Here is a 23,973-nt window from a genome sequence, read left to right on the forward strand (position 1 = left end):
CACAATCAACAAAGTAAGTTTCCAATGTCACTACAGTATTTCACAAACCTTTTACTCACTCCATTGTATAGTACTTCGCGCTCGGGCATTAAGTTGCTGCAGTGGAGCGGAGCGAATGACACCCGGTATACGCGTATGTTTAGAAGCTGTTACGTTCAGGTCATAACTGCGCACCAGCAGAATTATGGCCCAATATTTCGCTCGAGGTTGATTGCTGTGGCTGATACCTTACTGCAAGTTCCCTTCCTTCTCAAATTATGAGGTCAATTTGGTGACATTTCCTTCTTACACGTGTTAACAGAATCTGTCGTCCACTGAAATTATCCGGGACCAAACCGATTCAATACTCGTGGCTTGTGCCATTCATTACACCAGCTCAGCCCGTGCGGCTTGCTGCCGAGAGTGATACTCCAACTGCAGCAGTACGAAAGTGCAAAACATGTCTCTTGTTTCCATCCGAGGGACTGTTCTCAATGTTAAGTTACGCAATTTACAAAACTAGAACAGCCTGAAACAAGCAACTGCAGTTCTCGTTTTCCCCTCATCTGGGATATAGTGTACAGAAGCAGAAGAAGACTAAGGATGAGGAGGAGATGGAGAAGAACCAACAACAACTATCTACATAATACAGAAAAGAACTTTTCTAATTCCATGAGTCAATAGATTAAACATCCACTTCAAGGCAGTAAACATTTTAAGTAAATACATGTCTGTGATAGAATCTTACTACTGTAGGAAAACTGTGCCGAAGATTTAAATAAAGCAGTTTACTTCGAAATTTATTGTGTATAAATTAAGTAAGTACTTGACCATTTTACCAAGCGTCCGAGGTTCAGTCCCTCATCCGTCCTACGATTGTTTCTGTACTTATTAAAGTTCTTTCACCTGTAGCAGTGGCTTGTCAATGTGAAAAACGCTTCACTGTACCGCAATTCACAGGATATGTCAAATTGTTGGTAAGTCATTTCAAAGGTCGGACGGAGGTAAGGGCATAGCACCTCCAGTAGGACCACGCCTAGTAAAGAATTAGTGCTCAAATCAATCGTCGGGTTCAGGATAGCTTTCCCCTCAGTCTGAATATAACCTAATTACTACATTCTAAGAAACGCCCTTGGCTTGATTTTCTGATCTGCTACTTCGTCACATGCTTGTACAATGGCATGGTATTTTGAATTAAACTAGCGAATAACATCTACATCTAAGTGATTACTCTGCTATTCACAATAAAGTGCCTGGCAGAGGGTTCAATGAACCACCTTCAAGCTGTCTCTCTACCGTTCCACTCTCGAACGGCACGCGGGAAAACCGAGCACTTAAATTTTTCTGTGCGAGCCCTGATTTCTCTTATTGTATCGTGATGATCATTTCTCCCTATGTAGGTGGGTGCCAACAGAATGTTTTCGCAATCGGAGGAGAAAACTGGTGATTGAAATTTCATGAGAAGATCCCGTCACAACGAAAAATGCCTTTGTTTTAATGATTGCCACTCCAATTCACGTATCATGTCTGTGACACTATCTCCCCTATTTCGCGATAATACAAAACGAGCTGCCCTTCTTTCTACTTTTTCGATGTCATCCGTCAGTCCCACCTGATGCGGATCCCACACCGCACAGCAATACCCCAGAATGGGGCGGACAAGCGTGGTGTATGCAGTCTCTTTAGTAGACCTGTTGCACCTTCTAAGTGTTCTGCCAATGAATCGCAGTCTTTGGTTTGCTCTACCCACAATATTATCGATGTGATGTAATTGTAACCCCTAAGTATTTAGTTGAATTTACAGCCTTCATATTTGTGTGACTTATAGTGTAATCGAAATTTAGCTGATTTCTTTCAGTACTCATGTGAATAACTTCACACTTTTCCTTATTCAGTGCCACTTTTCGCACCATACTGATATCTTATCTAAATCATTTTGCAAGTCGTTTTGATCATCTGATGACTTTACAAGACGGTAAATGACAGCATCATCTGCAAACAATCTAAGACGGCTACCCAGGTTGTCTCCTATATCGTTAATATAAATCAGAAACAATAGAGGGCCTATAACACTTCCTTGGGGAACGCTGGATATTACTTCTGTTTCACTCGATGACTTTCCGTCTATTACTACGAACTGTGATCTTTCTGACAGGAAATCACGAATCCAGACGCACAACTGAGGCGATACTCCGTAGGCACGCAGTTTGGTTAGAAGACGCTTGTGAGGAACGGTGTCGAAAGCCTTCTGGAAATCTAAAAATATGGAATCAATTTGACATCCCCTGTCGATAGCACTTATTACTTCCTGAGTATAAAGAGCTAGTTGTGTTTCACAAGAACGATATTTTCTGAAACCGTGCTGACTATGTGTCACTAAATCGTTTTCTTCGAGGTACTTCATAATGCATTAAAAACTTTGAAACTACCTTTACTGTTGAGCACAGGTAGCTTATCATCCCGATGCGATCAGCTGTAAGCTTCACGAGCCAAAGGCACGAATGTCATTTAAATGAGCCGCAGGAATCAGGGAACCCCACATCACATACAGTCTACAAGTGACTAAGAAATTTGAGGGTCACGTTTCCAGGTCACACTGAAACATGAGCCGGGTGTCGCGACACAATCAGTCAAACCACCGTTTGGCAATGATGTGGCACCCAAAAGGAATGGTTGTCATTTCTTCCAGTGTAAACGAGCAGACTATGCGCAATAACCTACATTTATTTATATTACAGGTAAACTGTCAGTCCCTGCGTCAAGCGTCGATCCTCTGAAGACATTCAGGTACGTCGTTGCAGTTTTATGGAGTTGGAATGTTCTTATATGCAACGCTTTTCATGAGATCATTCATATACGTCGTGATAAGCAACACTACCGGCGTTTCTTTTATATCTTCCGATTTCACAGTGTGAAAAACGAAGTTTTGGGTTCTATGTGTTAGGGAGGTTCGAGTCCAGTCGCAAACTTGGCCCACTGAACATCCGAACATAAAATGTGTTGTTGTGCCGCCCAGTTAACAGAATATACGGCTTGCTAAGGCTGCTTAAAAGGGCAAAGGAAAATTTATCTTTACTTCAATCTGTAATTCTGGCAATCGTTCTGATATACGGACAAGGACAGAAGCTCGAATCAGGTTCAGATGCACCACCCTCGGTGTCACCCGGGCACCTTCGTCGAAAAATGTACCTTTACATAGACTTCCACACCCATTCATCTCTGGTGCTCCTCTGGTGGCATGGCGTCTGAGCGCAGGTATGCGTAATCTAAGGTGTGACAAAGGGGTGCCTGTCACGCTGGCACCTACGTATCAGTGAAGTGCTGTTATGTACAGTATGTACAGGAACATTTTAATGTGAGCAACGAAAGTGCCCAGGTGGCAGCGAAAGTGTTACAGAACTGGGGAGCCATAGAGGAACCCTTTCCCGCTTTATTTACTTCTGTGTCAAATTTGCACCTCCCCCTTCCCCTCCCCACCCCACCCCTCCCCACCCATCACGCCGCAGCAGCGCGCGAAAAGGCACAAACGCCTTTTGCCATAGCGATTTCACCGTGTATACCAGAGCAAAAATTGCGATCGCGCTATACACCAAAGGGTTCAGATCACGTCCATTGCGTTTGCAGTCCCACGATGTCCTTAGAGAAGGGTTGAATAAAAAATGGTTCAAATGGCTCTGAGCACAATGGGACTCAACTGCTGAGGTCATTAGTCCCCTAGAACTTAGAACTAGTTAAACCTAACTAACCTAAGGACATCACAAACATCCATGCCCGAGGCAGGATTCGAACCTGCGACCGTAACGGTCTTGCGGTTGCAGACTGCAGCGCCTTTAACCGCATGGACACTTCGGCCGGCAAGGGTTGAATAATCCGGGGTGTGTCAAACATTGTCAAGATCATCATCCTGCTGCTTATCGCACTGCGAACTGTCGTTTGCGACCGCGAAATGTGTGGGAATTAACGCCCTTAGGGAAGGTTGGTTGGTTTGGGGGAGAGACCAAACAGCGAGATCATCGTTCCCGTCAGACAGCCGAAGGATGGGGAAGGAAGTCGGCCGTGCCCTTTCAAAGGAACCATCCTGGCATTTGAATGAAGCGATTTAGGAAAATCACAGAAAACCTAAATCAGGACGTCCAGATGCGGGTTTGAACTATCGTCCTCCCGAATAAGAGTCCAGTGCGTTAACCACTGCGTCACCTCGCTCGGTCCTTAGGGAAGGGGTGGTTTCAAAATTGGTTCAAATGGCTCTAAGCACTATGGGACTTAACATCTGAGGTCATCAGTCCCCTAGACTTGGAACTACCTAAACCTAACTAACCTAAGGCTGACTGCAGTACAATTTTACTGCCAGCAACTTACATTTCGCGGAAAGAGCACAAAGATAAGATAGATTAGGGCTCGTACAGAGGCATATAGGCAGTCATTTTTCCCTCGTTCTGTTTGAGAGTGGAACAGGGAGAGAAGACGCTAGTTATGGTGCGAGGTACCCTCCGCCACGCACCGTATGGTGGATCGCGGAGAATGTATGTAGATGTACATCACACACATTCATGCCCGAGGCAGGATTCGAACCTGCGACAGCAGCAGCAGCAGCAGCAGCGCGGTTCCGGACTGAAGCGCCTAGAACCGGGCGGCCACAAAGCCGGCTGGGTGGTTTCATTGACGCCCTTTATGCCACCTCTTGACGCCTTTTCGTGTCGATTCTGAGCGGCGGTTGTGTGAAATTATTTTCCTCGGCTACCCATAAGAAAACAGCTTGATTTAAATGCTGGGCGTCGCGGATCTGACCGCCATCGCGGAGGCGTCAAAATAGGGGGTGGGGGGGGGGTGAAAGGTGGGTAAGTGAATGTGTGATGTGCTTCACATCGTGTGACACATCCGCGAAGGCGTTGGGCAGAATTGTGGTGGAATTCTGTGTCAATAAGAAATCATTAACTCACCTTACACCTCAATGAACTTCCGAGCTCTGGAGTTTTTTTTTTCCGCAGGTATCGACACACAACTGTTTGAAGCGTCACCGAGCCCGAGGTTGACGTCGCAGGGCGCCATACTTCTGCACCATTATAGAGGAAGGTTGTAGGCACCTTTGAGATAAATTTCAAACTTTTGCTTCGCAATGGGAGACAATTATGGGGTTTCGAAAAAGTGATCCTTTAATTGGGTTGCACAGTGTAGTTGTAGGTATGATTCAATGGAAGATTCGTAAGAAAATGTGTTTCACTCACAAAAGAGCTAGCTTTAAAGCCCTCTTTTGGAAAAAAATCCCCGATTAGTGCTCGTTAACCCGGTACTATTGACAAGTAGGATTGACAGAGAAGGTGCGAAGAGAAGCAGCAGACAGCGTATTACCTCCTGCCGCACACATATAGCGAAATTGCCATGTCGGGTAAATCAAAGAGATTCGTATTGATACAGAGTTTCCGACAGTCTTTCTTTCAGTACATCTTTCCCGAGTGCAACAGGAAACACGCTACATGGTTGCCTGCCAATTACAAATGTAGGTGAAACCAGAATATCCTGCAGCAGCAAGCGTCACTGGACGCTTCTCTGCGATTTGGACACCAAGAACCTACACCCGCGTCTGCAGTCCACAAGCCATCTTATGATGTGTGGCGGAGGGTGCTTCGTGTGTCGGAAAGCTTCCATGTGAGCTCGAATCGCCCTAATTTTACATTGATGGTCTTTTTCAGAGATATCTGTGGCTAGAGGTAATATTTTGATTGACAATTCTAGAAACGCACCCTCTTAAGATTTTTAAAAAGTTCGGCTAATAAGATAATTTACGATCCAAAATACGACAAACTAGCAAAATCTGTCAACGAGAGTGTCCAACTTACAAGGGGAGGCCACAGCGTTGGCACCATAATGTGCAAGTAGAAAGGTGCACTTCTCCGACAATTCCGAGAAAATCGCAAGAGAAGTTTTACGCATCTATTATGTAACGGATGTATCTGGGCGTAGGCGCTGCATGTTAAAAGTTCATGGTGCACAAGTGTTTAGCGTTCGTGCTTCTTCACACAAACGTGAATGAGGTGACGGTTCGACTCCTGCTCAAAAAAACCTAATTTTTTAAATTATGTTTTTATCATCACTGGACATATTATTTAATTTATATGACATTTGAGAGGTAATATAATTGAAAAAAACACGCGTGTTTGCGTGAGGTCTTAGTGAATTTCATGTTATAGGACTACTCACTATTTTAATTAAATTTCATTATTAGAACAAACATGTATGATTATCGACAAGTAAATGAAGAAACGCATGGAGTTTTCCTGAAACTGTATAGCACTCCATCTTCAGGCCACGAGTGGCCTACCGGTACCATCTGACCGCCGTGTCATCCTCAGTGGAGGATGTGGATAGCAGGGGCGTGGGGTCAGCACACCGCTCTCCCGGTCGTTACGATGGTATTCTTAACCGAAGCCGCTACTATTCGGTCGAGTAAGCTCCTTAATTGGCATCATGAGGCTGAGTGCTACCCGAAAAATGGCAACAGCGCATGGCGGCTGGATGGTCACCCATCCAAGTGCCGACCACGCCCGACCGCGCTTAACTTCGATGATCTCACGGGAACCGATGTATCCACTGCGGCAAGTCCGTTGTCCCCTGAAACACTATGCCTGTCGTGATTTGCGAAATCCCTTATACATGCAATCTGGTAAGGCACCCGGAACTACTGTGTGCCTCGACGCTTAGAGCTGCACTCACAGTTCAAATGTGTGTGAATTCCTAAGTGACCAAACTGCTGACATCATCGGTCCCTAGACTTACGTACTACTTAAACTAACATATTCTACGACGACCACCACACACACACACACACACACACACACACACACACACACACACCGGAGGTGGGCACTCGAACCTCCGGTGGGAGGGGCCGCGCAATCCGTTACATAGCGCCTCAAACCGCGTGGCCACTCCGCGCGGCGCACACACAGTGGCAGGCCCCATTTGGCAGTTAACCTATGCAGCGGTGAGCCTTGCTAATGTATCAAGAACTAATATCACAGAATTTACACTTGTACCACAAAAATGGTTTGATCGGGGGTCGAATCGTTGCTTCATACACGTTCGTCTTACGAAGCTCGAACGCAAACCACTTGACCACCATGAACACTAACGTACGACCCCTACACACAGACACATCAGTTACGTAATAGACGCGCAAAGCTTCTCTTGCGATTTTCTCGAAATTGCCAGAGTAGTGTATCTTACTACTTGCACATTATGTTGTTTTAAGGGGCTACTAAAGGTGTACAAAGTTTGAAGTAAATCCGTGATCCCAATCGCGTGGCCTCCCCTTGTTAATTAATTACAGTTATCTTCAACACGAAACTTCATTTTACACCAGAATGCTTTACCAGAGATGGTCCTATTCGATATGGCACGGCCCTGCATTCCTACGACCTCTCGCTGACTCGACCAGTTCTGAGATCTATAGTTTATCGCAGACCGACCACGATGCAACTTAGCATTTTTAAGATCTACAAATCGTTGCCAGATGAAGAAGCGATAAGTGACAAAAAAATCCTAAGAGCGAGTGGGGACTGGTTGTCTGGCACTTACCCGCTGTTCACACGTTCTAAAAGCACCTCAACCGGTGCGAGAGCAAACGGATTGCACAAAATACAACTGAGCTTCTCCGATAAAGGCTGCACGTAATAACTGCTTTGTGTTTTATTTTCGATTGTTTCTCGACGCTCGGTGAAGTGAAAAACAACGGGGCGTCTTACATCCTCTAGTTTCACGAGCGAAATCAAAATTATGATCATCGTAAAGAAGAAAGTAGTTAACCAGCGTATCGAAACTCCTAAAGCAGTACTGAGCATTACAACACTATATACGGAACTACACTAGATGCAAACGAAGTACTGAATATGTACCTTTCTGTTACCAGCAGCAGTATTTATGCGACGGAGCGTAGTTTGGTATTTTAACTTATCAAGTCGATACGCGAGAACACGTGGCGATCCGGTTCGTACGAACAACGGCACAGTTCGGTTGTGGGGCAGCGTCACACATGCCCTAATGCAGCTAGCGATGCACAAGAAATTGAGGTCGACAGGTACGGCACGGCGTCCCATTGTTACAGCAGGGCCGGGCCACGGCCAGCACTACGAAAGCAGCGAACAGCGATACTCAGCTGCGGAATGCAACTTGTCATGATCCACTAACCAGCCGATAACACACCGGTCGCATAGAAGGCAAAAAAACCTACCTCAACTGACTACAGAACCGCTCAATCGAGCTTAACAAGCGATAGCAATAAAAAACGCGCAGCATTTAACTGGACAAAATCAGAAGCCCACACATTCTTCAGGCAGCGAACCTATATCCCTAAAAAAAGAGGAGAATTACGTGACCTATACCAGGGAATGTCGGGTTTAGCAGTAATGCTTAAGCAGTAACTTGATGGTAAAGAATTTTCGTTACTCAAACTAAGACTCATTCCATGTTGTAGAGGGTGTCCCAGGCAACGACCACATTCGTAATATTCCACAACAGTTCGAGCTATTGTCCTGCGTGGCCTTGGAGTAGCGTCACTTCATCCGAAAAGGCGAAGTCGTGGGATCTGGTTTGGATGTGCCTTTTAAATCAAATTTGTCTGCGTGTCTCCACTTATTACATAGCAGCAGCTGTTTTTCCTTCAATCCGAAAACTGGTTTGCTGTAGCTATCCACGCTAATCTATCAGCAGTGAGCCTTTTCATCTCTGTATCACTACTTCCATTTGAACATACATACTTTAGTCAGGTCTTCGGCTATCTCTCCAATTTCTAACCACCACGCTTTCTTCCATTACCAAATGGCATATTGCTTCATACCTCAGGATACTTCCCATCAACCGTTTCCTTCTTAGAAGGGTATCACAAATTCCCCCCCCCCCTTCCCCCCGCATTCAATTCAGTATCTTTGGGTAAGTCATGAGAAAAAGCTGCTATTTTCTTCGAGTGTGCTCTGTTTATCGTCCACATTTCACTTCCGTACAAGGCTAGACTCCAGATGTCATTTACAGAATACAGAGGTTTCGAATCCAAGTTGTTTAAGTCTACTTGAATGAATACTGTCTACAGGACAAGCTTATAGAAATATTACAGACACCGTAACAACGATACCGACAAGTATCAAAACATAAAGGAACAAGTTGTGTCGTATCGTTGATACTTTATGCGCTGAAATATGGCTTGTTTTTTAATGTGGAACAATATATGGAAACAGCTTTCGACAGTTACTGACAAAACCCCTGGTGTTGTTTAATGTCTGCAATTAAACTTCTTGCAAATGTAGATGGTAAATGTTGTAAATGTGAGGGTCGTCAGTCTTTGTACGGCTATGCAACTTTTACATGCAAGCAGGGGCGTGAATGCGTTGAGTCGGTACCACTGTTCCCAGTGTTCATCAAAATCAACGAGCGTTATACACTGCCGAACTTCAGTTTTTAAGAGATCTTTAAAGCTGATGAAGCAAGCACATCGTTCCATTTAAAAATAGTTGCTTCGTTATCTTGGCAGTTATATTACGATTATTAACTATACCCCAAAATATCCGTTTAATGCAGCTTGAAAACCTTGATTTGACATCTTTAATGGTTCGTGTTACGTTAGAAGTGTGTGGATCTCTGTCCCGCCTCCGAACAGATATTAGAGCGCTCATGTCACTTTCGTTCCACATTCCAGCCAAGCAACGATGTTCTAAATACTGCTTCACCAGACAGTTTTACTTATTTAATAAAGTTTAAATTCTTTCCAAAACAAATCGTTAATTTGAGAGACATTTGGCAAATGCTGTGGATGCTGAAGCCTTTCATACTACAGACTATACGGTAACCACAACACTTCGCCCTGTCGTGAAGCGTTTGAAACTCATTCACCTTTATCAGCATAGAGCAGATTAACTACTAAGTATTTATGTATTTCTTCTGACTGTGTGCAATACTTCTCTATGTTCACTGCTTCACCAATCTGATGAACGAATTGTGAATATCTCCATCAGCATACCATCAATCATAGACCATTACTTTGCTCGATTAAGTAAAACATCGAGTTTGGCATTATGCGATATTGTAGAGACCTCCACACTTCATCTTCTGCTCGTTGGGTTCGCGGGAATACCATTTATTCTGCTTCTTGAAATTCCCAAACTTTTGAAGCTGTCAAGATAATGGAACTACTCGGTTTCTTCCAAACCGTATACATTCATCGCTACCGATTATTGCTAAAATCAGTGTCAACAAATTATATACAGGGGATAGGTAAAATAATGTGAACAGTGGTAGTAACGAGATGGTTGTGTTTGACGGTCAACAACGCAGGTAAGGCACGTGGACTGTACGTGTTCAGTAAGGACTAGGCACCAGTGCAGGTTATTTACGAGTAGTGAAATGAAAGACGTAACAGAGTTTCAAAGAGGGCGGATTATGGGGGCCCGATTAGCTGGAGCATCAGTAACCACGACAGCCAAGCTACTGAATGTTCCAAGAGAAACTGCTTCAACAGTCATGACAGCCTACACAAAACATGGAAAGACATCATGAGGTAAACGTCATAGTGGGCAAAAATCAAAACTTAATGACAGATGGTCGAACGCTAACACGAATTGTGTCAAAACAACACAAAACTACGGCGGCTCAAGTGACTGCAGAACTCAATTGTCATCTTCGAGATCCCGTGTCTATCAACACTGTCCACCGAGAACTCCATAAAGCGAATATTCATGGACGAGCTGCTGTACCGAAACCATTAGTGACGACAACCAGGGCAAAGAAGCGTAACGCATGGTATCAGAAGCATAAATGCTGGACGGCTGATCAGTGGAAACACGTCATATGACCCGACGAGTCAACGTTTCGTTATTTCCAATATAGGACCGGGTTTACGTCTGGAGAACGCCAAAAGAACCCTCAATCCTGATTGCTTGATTCCAACGGTTAAGCGTGGAGGTGGAAGTGTGATGGTGTGGGCAGTCATATCATGGTATTCTGCTGGTCCCATTATTGCCCTCAAAGACCGTGTTACAGCCAACGATTAGATAAACATTTTAGGTGATCAGGTCCGCCCCATGATTAAAATGTTGTTCCCAACAATGATACCATATTTCAGGACGATAATGTACCGATTCACACAGCCAGGACAGTACACTCGTGGTATGAGGAGCATGCAACTGAACTGCAGCGTCTTCCCTGCCCAGCACAGTCCCCGAACTTGAATATTATCGAACCCTTGTGGACGGTGTTGGAGCGCAGACTCCGGAGTAGATTTCCGCCTCCTCGCCACTACGGGAGTTGGAAGAGGTTCTGATCGAAGAATGGCGTAACATTCCACTGGAGACTATACAGTCATATGCCAGTATTCCAAGAAGAATCGCAGCTGTATTACGGGCAAATGGGGGTCAAAACCATTATTAATAAACCACTCCCAAATAACCACAGGTGTTCACATTATTTTGCCTATCCCCTGTAGCTGCATATACCGCCTGACAAAAACTGACACAGCCAAAAGACATGGTCGAGTGCGCCCGCCCCCCCCCCCCCCCCCCACATTATTCTCTGGGGCAGATAGAACGGCCACCAGAGTTCATTGGTGGTGTTCGTGTTAAGTGTTGTTACCAGGTATGATAGGGTAAAAAGGGACGCGAACAGCGTCAGACGTTGAGTAATTACTGTGAAGGATACGGAAACGCTGCATATGTATGAGACTGCACTTTCGGCATCTAACAGAGATCGAAAAGGGTCTCATTGTGGGTTGGATGGCTGGTCGAATCTTGCAATATTCAGATTTGTGGGGCATTCAGATGTGAACAGCATGGGAACTTAAGGACAGGCTAACTGGTCATCAAAGTTCTGAACGACAACGTATGATCGCCGTACTGTGCACCTAACATAACATATCGTAACTCCTTCACATCTGCGCCTGGCATCCCAGAACAAGTAATGGATTCCCTGCAACATTCTGTGTCATCCAGCACCATTGGTCCAAGACTAGCAGCAACCGGAGTAGTAAATTGCCGTCTCATGCGTAAGATGCCGTTAACTCCATAACGCAAACGACTGCAGTTGGAGCGGCGACGTGACCGCGAAGCATGAACTGTTAATGAATGGCGTTGCACTGTGCTCTGCGATGAATCACGGTCCTGCACTATGCGGATAACCTTCGGCGAGTACAGCGGCAATCTGGGAAGAAGTCCCATTCTTACAATGTTTCGGGCAGGCACAGCTGTGTTGCCGCTGGCATAATGGTGTGAGGAGCCTTCGGGTATGATTTCAGGTCAGTGATTTTGGGAACTCTGGCGGTACAACGGTACGTCACGGACATCCTACATCTACATCTGCATCTACATACATACTCCGCAATCCACCATACGGTGCGTGGCGGAGGGTACGTCGTACCACAACTAGCAACTTCTCTCCCTGTTCCACTCCCAATCAGAACGAGGGAAAAATGACTGCCTATATGCCTCTGTACGAGCCCTAATCTCTCTTATCTTTGTGGTCTTTCCGCGAAATGTAAGTTGGCGGCAGTAAAATTGTACTGCAGTCAGCCTCAAATGCTGGTTCTCTAAATTTCCTCAGTAGCGATTCACGAAAAGAACGCCTCCTTTCCTCTAGAGACTTCCACCCGAGTTCCTGAAGCATTTCCGTAACACTCGCGTGATGATCAAACCTACCAGTAACAAATCTAGCAGCCCGCCTCTGAATTGCTTCTATGTCCTCCCTCAATCCGACCTGATAGGGATCCCAAACGCTCGAGCAGTACTCAAGAATAGGTCGTATTAGTGTTTTATAAGCGGTCTCCTTTACAGATGAACCACATCTTCCCAAAATTCTACTAATGAACCGAACACGACTATCCGCCTTCCCCACAACTGCCATTACATGCTTGTCCCACTTCATATCGCTCTGCAATGTTACGCCCAAATATTTAATCGACGTGACTGTGTCAAGCGCTACACTACTAATGGAGTATTCAAACATTACGGGATTCTTTTTCCTATCCATCTGCATTAATTTACATTTATCTATATTTAGAGTTAGCTGCCAAAATGCAGTTGGTCGCGAACAGGCGACTATAAGTTTAGAATGCACGACGATTACCACTAGACCAGGGGCTCAGACCTGTGTCCTCTCAAAGTGCCGTTTTTCAACTGGACAATGCTCGCTCACACATGGCATGTGTGTCTATGAACTGTGCGCGTGATTTTTTGGTACTCCCGTGTCAAGCAAGATCTTCAAATCAGTCCCCAATAGAACATGCGTGGGAAAGCTCGGACTTCAACTCCGTGCCAGTGCGTGATATCAAGGGCAAGTTACATTTGTGGGCCAGCTCGCCTCAGAAGAGAACACAACGGATTTATGACACCTTTCCGAAACGAATCTGTGTATGCAACCAGGATATGGCAGTGCAGCGCCATACTGGTCAGTGGACAAATGCTGCCCATTTCATTAAAATTGGACTATTTTGTAATCACTGCAATAACTACGCATACCCTCTCAAACCGCGAAGTTTCACTTTGTTTCCTCCTCCCACTCTGTGTGCTTCATATATGTTTGTCAGACACTGGATAATCATTGCAGAGTGCACGGAGGAAGGTTGACAGTGAAACTTTTTATTCTCGCCCCCTCCTTTTCCTTCTCGTAAAGGCAACAAGGTAGAATGACTAGGCCTCCGCACACGTCAATCTCTGTGAAGCTGTTCTAATGGTCTTTCAGCAAGATAAATGATAGCGACTGCAGAATTGTAAAACGATTGTCCCGAAACAAGTTTCATTTCTTCCAAATATCCCAAAATTAAGATTTTTTTTTTTAGCATTGCTAGTTTTAGTCATCAGCTTGACTGAATTCATTCGATCTCCTCTATTGCGCTCTGGCGAGCGGCCCTCAGTAGGAAATCACGGAGGTTTTTGCCACAATGTTCGCAACACATCTAAGTCATCCATTAAAGCTCTCCATAACTGTTTTCACCCACTTGTCTAAAGTACTATCGCTTCGCAACTGTACACTTAGATGTGCAGTTGACGTTCAAATGCTCCGGCGTTTGCTTTAACTGCAATGGATCACGTTTAAACCTATGAACGAAAGGGAGGAACATTTGCATTGGACCAAACCGTCTCCACTGACCACCTTCTCGAACAGACGTTTAACTTTTCGGACGACACGGTGTGCCAGGCCTATCTGTGGAATACCTACCACCTATCTAACGAGACAATAACATCATCTACAAACAAATTCTAATTACAGCACGAGCAGTGTTGGAAAAGTAAATCAGAAGCCTTTCAGCCTCCTTGAAGGATTTTAAAATGAATTTCGCTTCGTTTCTAACCATAATTCATTGTAGTTCCCTCAGACAAGGTGGCTGTTGCTGGTAAATGGAAGAGACAACAAATGTCGTACCCACATCATAATAATAAACAGCATGTGATGTCACTGAATTGTATCTGTAACAAACGTCTGCAAAATATTCTGACCTCAAACACAATGACCTGCACGGAGAAAAAACTGCTATTTGCAAGGCAACCAGCAGGGATTCCAAAAACATCAATACGCGCTGCTCAGCTCACGCTTTTCGGACGAAATTGACAGCCTGTACATGGGCATTTAAGCAGCTTGAATGGAACGGAGAAAAACCTCGATACTTCTGTGTTTGCTGCGTAAAGTGTCGATTGTGTCATGTACACAAATAGCTTTCTGAGAAAACTTGAGTCAATATTTTGAAAGAACATGCCAATCAAATTATCACAGTAAAATAACCTAATAATCGAATTAAAAGTATTTCTTGCACTGGTGTTAATTTTAATGTAATTTTATTATTATTATAAGCATAAGCACGAGACGTGCCCAAGGCAATTTGGACAACACCCTTTACCCATAGCCCCCCCCCCCCCCCCCACACACACACACACACACACACACACACACACACACACACACACAGTAAAAGGGCAAATGCACTGTTCCATTTATTAAGGCATTACACCATCTCGTATCTCACGAAGTTTCGCTGAATCGCCTCCGTCTGCCATCAGTCCTCATTAGCGGGGTTCCACAGAGTTCCAGCGGACTGAATAGGCGCGCGGGCTTTCTGCTAGTGTCTCCCTCCGCAGATAAAGCACGCTTTCTCGGAATTTCAGCTGACCACCGTCTTTACTTCCTCTCCCTACAATTAGAATTCAACGGCCGCACCACTTCGTGCCACATCGCACGGTTGAAAATACATATTTGGCATATATAAATGATTTTAATAGTGTAACCACTAATGTCAGAACATATTGGTATCTTATTTTTCCACTCTTTACCCTTAACCATCTTGTCTCCAGAGTATACGGACTCTCTGTCAACACAAAAAAGTTAACAAGTCAGCAGGAATTTTGCAAAACTTTCAATGCGACACAAGTTGTCTATATAACCACATCCTAGGAACATCATTCTTGTTCCTCACAAGACATTTATGCACTGTGCGAAAATTAAATCTCGACTGCGTGTCATGTCTAAGCATGATTGCAGTAACTTGGAGCAAAATGTGAATGAGGGTGCAGGACCGCCAGCACAGTTAAAAAGTTACTGTATCTACTGCTTTGTGTATATGTTCATATTAAAGTTCGTTTTTTCCTTTCTCTTTTAATTGCTTTATTGTAATGCTAGTCACCAGACAATATTATAGTCTGGTAATATTTAGCACGTACAGAAAGGGCAGCTGCACAGTTCTAATGTAAGGCTGCATCTAATTGACATGGTATTGAGACGAGGAAATATACTATGACTATAACTTCCATATAAGACTAAACTGAAGTATTTAGATTGATTTACATCAGTGTCAAACTGTAACTTATATCTTAGCTTTCCACAAAGATTTTAGATAGAAACATCAAGCATATGCATGACAAGAGGACCACAATACAAAGAGAGAAATGTTTGTAGACCCAAGGATCTTTCCACAAAGAAGTCTATCATCCTCTCTCTCCTCATTAGCCAAACAGTAGCTTTGAAGATTGATAACTATGGTTGCCTTGCATGAGTGCTACACTTTCTCACCATAATCTTATTTATCTGGCGGACTGTTCTGACCCTACTGTGTGGGCTGAATCAGGGGTGTTAGTACACAAAATTGATTTATCAGTCATCATTTAACTTGTGCTTAAAGTAGGTAAAGAACTTCTGCTATTGACAAACTCAAAATTTTAATACTACAGTATGTGTGTAATGATCCGGTATCTATTTGCCACAGATAAACTCTCATATTTCCATATTAACGGATAGTGCTCACAACTGTTGAATTTACTGCTGCTGTAGTACTGTATTTTCAAACAGGTTCTAACATGTCACAACTAATTGAGGGTGCATTGTTGCTACTCAAGTAATGATCGCCAAAGTTGGCTAACATTCTTCTACAGATAAGCTAGTCAGAAAGTTGTTCTTTTATTAACGACTCACCAAAAGGTATGCCAAACTCTGCATACAACAAATAATTAAAAGTTCTTTCCACACTCATCTCTGGGAACACTGTGTTAATATCTGGATATAACAGTGGGTGTCCTCTGACAACATCTGGCTATCTGAGATACTCTAGTACAGACCACTCACTCACTGCATCTATGAGCCACAATATCCCACTTCTTGTTTTCCAGGGATACGAGAAATGTGCTGAGTGACTGCAAATACCAGACAGCAAACTCAACACCAGGTTTGACACAGCTATGTTCTGTCAAGCACATTTTTCTTCATTTCTTCCATTTCGTCTGTAGCACACACATGCTACTCATGACAAATTCATTAGAAATGGAGCACAAATTCAGATCTGAAAAGAATGGGAGCAGAACTGACTGTGTCCTTTTTCAAAGGATCCATACTGGCATTTACCGTAATCAATTTACAGACACCCTGTAACAATACATCTGGATTGCTGGACAGGGATTTGAACCTTACCATCTGGAACACAATTTCAGTGTGTTGACAACTGCACCATCCCACTCAGTCCTAATGAGACCTGATGACATAATATTTAAACAAATCTTCATGTTGATGACAATACCATGCAGCATTCTGGAAAATCATCTCTTATCTTTGTCTCAGAGTCCCTGAAATTAACAACATTCCTTATCAGATGAGCAGCAACTAGGTTAGTCAATCAGCCCCACTGAGCAAGGTGGTACAGTGGTTTGCACACTGGAGTTGCATCTGGGAGGACGATGGTTCAAACCCACGTCCAGCCATTCAGATTTAGGTTTTCCATGAGTTCTCTAAATTGCTCCAGCAAATGCTGGAATGGTTCCTTTGAAAGGACACAGGTGATTTCCTTCCCCATCCTCGATACAATCTGCGCTTGTGCTGTCTCTAATGACCTTCATGTCGATGGGACGTTACACCAAATCTCCCTTCCTTCTAATCAGTCCATACAGTATCCGAAAATTGTGCATAACAGCAATGGTAAATTAAAAATTGTAATTTCGAAAAAATAAATAAAAAGCTGTTGCTGAGCATAGTCCCATAAATAACATAAAATTATGTTTGATGAAACCAAAATTTGTTCCATATGTCAACCTACTGGGACTCCGTCATCAGAGATGTCACAGAGATCAGAATCCACAACAATAACTAACTTTAACCTACAGAAATTCGCCAACTCACTTCCATTTCAACACACGTAGTGGCACCATGGCAACCGAAGGTGTTATTCCACCCGTCTGATTTGACCCATGAGGTAACAGTGCTCTGTGGCACCATGGTGACACAGTGTTTTTGTGTTTGTTGATTTCATGTTGTGGCATTTTGTGGCACACACTTGTGTTGTTTCAAAGTTGTTCGTTAGGTATGTCAGTGAGTCATCGTGAGTTGAGTGTCAGGTCGTTATTGGAAATTTGTGCCAGTTTGCTATTGTGTTACTTTGATTTAGTGTATTGTGACTGATGGACTCTTGTATTTGTTTGGAATTATTAATAATGTGCATTTCTTAGAATTGGATACTTAATACTATTCTTTTTCCAGTCCGGGATATGACACAGAAATTTATGAGAACATCGCTGCTTGTTGCAACAGGTGAAGATATATTGCCTATGATCACATTCCTACAGTTATTTGAACTAATCGCAGACAGTTTTGTTTTCTTTTTTAGTGTGTGTTTGAGGGGGGAGGGGGGGGGAGAGGTTACCCAAGACTTATGTAATGTGTAACGATGGCTTTGGTTCGGTTGGCAAGTATTTTTTATTGTTTTATTAATTTTTGATTGTAGTGGCACAAACTGACTAGAAGAACAGATCAGTTGGATAGGACATTCTGAGGCATCAAACAATCCCCAATTCAGTATTGGAGGGAAGTGGGAGGGAGGGGGGGGGGGGTAAAAATCGCAGAGGGAGACCAAGATGAATACAGTACACAGATTCAGAAGGATGTAAGTTGCAACTGTACTTCGGCGATGAAGAGGATTGCACAGGATAGAGTAGCACAGAGAGCTGCATCAAGCCAGATTTTGGCTGGAAGATGATGACAATAACAACAACAACATATGGTGTGTGTGTGTTCACAGTTGTTTATGCATATCAAAATTGATGATGATGATGATGATGATGCAAGTTTTCATAAATTTTGGGGTTTTTCTTGTTAGCATTTCATAATTGTTGGATTGGGGCTGGCAGGTATTATGTATATCAGTTTGCCATCACTGGGTAGGTTACATTTTTGATATTAGTTACGGGAGCATTTTTTGGTGCGTTGTAATGTGAACTTTGATTTAGATAGATAGGGCGAGTGAAGGTTTGGATACCGGATTTGATGATTTGGACGTGTTAGTTTTTGGTACTGTGAGCTTTGTTTTAGTTGACATACAGGACGACTGATATTTGCAGTATTGGGTTTTGGAATTATGTGGGTGTTCATAGTACCGAGGGCTTTTTGTGAACTATATATGTCAAGCAAACTTTGTAATACCGGGTTTACAAGTTGTGTGTGGGTTACTGGGATCATTGTCTTTATTTGAGATATATAAGTCAAGTTAAAGTTACGGCACCAATGATATTATTTTATGCAATTTTTTGGTTGTGTTTAAGTGTTAGGAATCTCATGTGCTTGATTTTTGGGTTAATATTTGTTTTGTAATGGTATTGTTATTCTTATTGTAAAATACCTAATTTGCCCCCACCCAAAACCCCTACTTCCAGAAGTTGTCCTATTAGTTTCATAATGTTGCTGGAGTTAAGTATTTTGTATTGTGTTTTACTTATGTTTGTTCATGGGTGTAGTGAGTGCCATAATGGTCACCAAACTGTATATGCTTGAAATAGTGATGTCTGCCATTTTGATGTCACGGGTCAAATTACCTTCCATTAGGAAGTAGAGGGGTGGAATTGCATCTTTCAGTTTTGCCACAGCATTAGCATTCCTAAATGGCTCTGAGCACTATGGGACTTAACATCTGAGGTCATCAGTCCCCTAGAACTTAGAACTACTTAAACCTAACTAACCTAAGGACATCACACACATCCATGTCCGAGGCAGGTTTCGAACCTGTGACCATAGCGGTTCCAGACTGTAGCACCTAGCATTCCTAAATCGCAGATATTAACACAACCTCTGACAGTATAACACCATGATGTCACTGACTGACCAGTAACAGATTGCTTATTTATTACATAATGTCATTACAGCAACAGTTACAATTAGTCACTCCTGACGACAATTACTGAGGCTATCGCTGAAAGTTCAAGTGTTTGAACTCAGAATGAAGACAAAGAAACTTTATACATCTTTCTCCTGCTTTTCTTCATACAGAAGACCTAATGCAGTGCCCAGAAACTGAGTGCAACAGCTGCTGATGCAATCAGCTACCTGTTGAGAATCCCAGTGCCAACAATAATCTTCCTATGTGTTCACATTAACATCTGACTCCTTTAGGCCATACGTTTCACCTTCAGTGAGGTCCGCCCCCAGTAGCTGAGTGGTCAGCGCGATGGAATGTCAATCCTAAGGGCCCAGGTTCGATTCCTGGCTTATTATTATTATTATTATTATTATTACTACTACCACCTTCAGTGAGAATACATTAACTGAACTGGCATTAGTGACTACTTGTTACTACATTATCACAGATTCTTAAGAACTTAAGAATCTTCACTGAGGAAAGAAGGCAGGAGTAGTGTGGAAAAAGATTAATAAACATCACACAGTGTTACATGGGACTGAAATGAGATGACCTCGGAATAGCAAACCTCATTCTAGCTCAATTTCACTTCTGTGGATGAATTCTTTTAGAATGATTTGCACTTTTTCTTTGTTTTCCTAGACAAAACTTTTTACAACAGATTAATGGTCACAGATGTTATCTTCAAATGTAAGGAATGAACAACATAAAAGTATGTCAAGATGAATTTAAACACAATGTGATGTAAAAGAGATACACAAACAGCAGTACCCATAGTATTGTGATTCTTAATGTTTTCCCTATGGATCAAAAGACTGATTACACAGCCAGATCATTTCTCCTACCAATATTTCAAATGGAAACTATCCAACCATTTTTACAGTAAGTCTGAAAAAATGGTGTTTATTTTACATGCAAATACTTGTCTCCCAAAACTTTTCTGCGTAGTGCTCCAACGCTGACATTTTTAACATAATTTGGAACCAATTTTTGTGTATCCCTTTTACAGCAATTTGCCAATGGTGACAATAACTAGCAGCAGACAGTTTCCCTCACATTGCCACCGAAGTGAGTTTCCTTCCCACTGTCATGCACAGTTGGCCAGAAAATAATAACATGAGATGCTGGATGCAAAGAAAATCACTGGCAGCCAAAGCATGGTTGCATGGAGGCCAAAGAAAATACTCCGAGGAAACAATCTAAATTGCTATGCTTTTGTATGGGATTTTTACAGATGAAAGTTTATGTACTACCAATGGTGAACTGAACAATGCCACAATTTTAACATCTGCATACCAAGTTTACATAAACAGCTGATTTAACTTGTACACAGCTCAACTTCATGCAAGGAGAAAAATAAAACCTTGAATGGTGCAGTTATTAAAATAGCAGCTGCAAAGTGTTCTCAGAATTAATCAATGAAATTTCCAGTAGGACCTACAACATTTTCTGAACTTATTAACCATGCATTAGAACAGCCTGAAACTGCTGAGTGGTTGTGAAATACATCCCTATTACTTAAGAGTTTCATTACATTTGACATACTTTTGCATGCAGCTGTCCAGGATGTATCATTCTGAGCCACTTCATGAGATGGCAGCAAATAATGTACTCTTAAAAAGTTACACGAACTACAGGTACATTAGCTAACACCCCAATTTTATGTTTGGCTTGGTCTGTTAAAACATTAATATTTCATCATTCCATGGAAGAAAACAAAACAGAACTAACAAATGAACATATAACATTAAATACTTGGTAACACCCACAGTGAAAGCAGAGATGTAAAGTATATAAGAAATACCTAGTTCATACTGGACACTGCAGTGACGTTAAATGGGCACATTATCTCATAGGACGTAAGATTTTATTCTATTAACAACTAAAGGCTCAGACCTCTGTCATAAATTGATTAGTTCACCAACAGCAACATGTCTTTCATTGAACATCAGGTATCAAAAAGGATAATTATGCTAAAGATCATTTACCAGTTCAACTTACATCAATATGTACACACAAAAACAATGAATTTCCTGAAAACAGGGCTCCATTCTCATGGAAGCAGGGTATGTATGTCAATAACTTAATTACAAAAGCTATTAACTGTGATCAATTCTGTTGTCCTGTTACACCACACGGACAGACATTTCATATACGTGATCATTTCAATCATTTGTTTATTAAGTATCATGCCTAACAGTTACAAATAACAAAAAGTGTGTACAATTTTCAGGCAGTTTTAACACTCATTTTTATGTTATGCACAGTCATTAATTATGTGGAAAGTTCTACTGTCAGTTTCTGTGTTCCATGCAGTGTCACTTTACATCTGTATTCATTTACAGTTCTTCTGTTACAAAGTCAACTGATTTTAAGCTAGCTTTAAAACCATAAAAGTATAGATGTGGTTGAAATGTTTCAATTCAACTTCAGTGCTAAAATATTAGTGAGAACTGCAGAAAGTAATAACAAGATACAAAGGTCAATGACTGGAAAAAATGTGTTATTCTCTAATCTGATAAACAATATTTTTGTTATTTATAAATTGTAATAAGTGGTACCTCTCTCTCTGAGCCACAGTTAATTTAGCAGGTCTCATGTTCTCATTATGTGAACACACAAAATATAGCCCAACCACAAAACTGATGAAAATTCATCATCCAAACAAAGCACTGGAGCAAGTCTCATTTTGACCCTTTTGAATGTAAACTCATGAAGTGGACTGTTAAGTGGGATGCTTCTATTCCTAAATTTTTTAATGTTTTGTTTGCTAACAATCAATCATAAAGAAGTGTGCCAGAATTCGAGCCTGTTATGTATGTATCATAATTTGTAATGACAGAGCCATATACTTGGTAATTCACAACTCCAATTTATGTAAAAATTCAATACATAACAATCTTATTCAGTATGTATACTGATAGCAATGAAAGTTTCCCTAAAAACAATCAAAGTCAATGTGTGAACACATGTCATATGTGCATGACAAAGACAAGTACAAGGAAAAATTATTTTACTTGTAAACAAGGCAAACGCTGTCAGGCTTGTAAAAGAAAATACAACACCACGCAATAGCAGTAAACAATTATATTTCTTATATGATCTCCTTTGCCACAGTAACGGTCGGCAGTAAATGTATTAGCTTGACACCGCACTCATTACTGTTCTGAAACAGAGCACAATCTAAAAAAAGTATTTCGATGTGTTTATCCGAGCTAACAGCAATTGATAAACAATTGCTAAATTTGGCTGAGACTGCAATAATATTCCCACTGTCACACACACACATAACGTACGATTTCCAACATAATTCTTCGAATATTATCAGCGTTTGCAAACGACTCTTACCGAAGCACCCTTACAGCTGACTGACAGTCTAGAAGAAACAGAAGAACTGACGGGGTACGAATGGAAACTATACACTGCATCCAGATGTCTGTTGATTAACTAAATGCAAATGCAGTTCTCGGCACAAATGGCTTTCTTTCATAATTATTCTAGAGGCTGACTGTACACCGTAAATAACGATTCTGGCGAAGATCCAAAGTATAGCTTTCAGGATTATTGTGCAGTGAAATTTTCGTTTCACGAGAAACGGTATAATCGTAATGAGCGTCTTTCCATCTACAAAGAACGCAACAACACTAGGGAAATATATATTCCATCGACAAAAGGCCGCTTAAACCAAGGTGGTAAACAATAAACGTAACCCACATTTGTAAACAAACAACTGTCAATTACTATTCATATGGATGTAAGCAATCCAATGACGAACTGTAGGCACTGCGTCATTTATAAGGAAATAAATATCAACTAAAGAAAAAGTAAACGGCTTTTACTTTACAGAATTAAGGCCAGACCCACTTAATTAAGTATTGATTTTGCTATGGGGACAACAAAATGCACGCGAACTATCTAAACATGAAAAACATGTGATTTCATACCTTTCAGATGACATCCTGACGACTGATGAAAAAAATGTTATCACTTGTCACTCATCACTGCACACAAATTCTCCACCGACTACACCCGTGTAAGAAATTACCTTCTCGCTGCCATTTTTGAGCATTCTGACTACCAAAACCAAGCCAACGAACGAAAATAAAAACAACATTCACTTGCCGATCTCTTATGATCTTACTTTGACTTATACATGTAAAATTTAATAGACGGTATTATTACAAACAGTGGGAGAATAATCTGTAGCTGCAAAAATCTATTCAAAATATTTGAATTGACTGTGTTAGTTCGACACCGCCGGCAGACGATTTTTGTCAGTACACGAATATATCTTTCTTTTCAAGCACGTCCTGTATATAACAATGTTTTCCAAGTGTTCAATCAAAGAAATACCTCGTTGACGA

The 23,973-nt window shown here is 42.0% G+C and overlaps 1 protein-coding gene across 2 annotated transcripts in view; it reads right to left on the reverse strand.

The window, feature by feature from the left end:
* Nucleotides 1–23,679, reverse strand: part of LOC126469841 (filaggrin) — a 358,695-nt gene extending 335,016 nt beyond the window's left edge. For both annotated transcript variants that reach the window (XM_050097137.1, XM_050097136.1), the window contains exon 1: nt 23,554–23,679. In XM_050097137.1, coding sequence (XP_049953094.1) covers nt 23,554–23,567 — 14 coding nt within the window. In that variant the 5' untranslated portion in view covers nt 23,568–23,679. The remainder of the gene's footprint in view (nt 1–23,553) is intronic.
* Nucleotides 23,680–23,973: the final 294 nt, after the last annotated feature.

The sequence above is a fragment of the Schistocerca serialis genome, chromosome 3 (assembly GCF_023864345.2).
Source record: "Schistocerca serialis cubense isolate TAMUIC-IGC-003099 chromosome 3, iqSchSeri2.2, whole genome shotgun sequence".
NCBI classification, from domain to species: Eukaryota; Metazoa; Arthropoda; class Insecta; order Orthoptera; family Acrididae; genus Schistocerca; species Schistocerca serialis.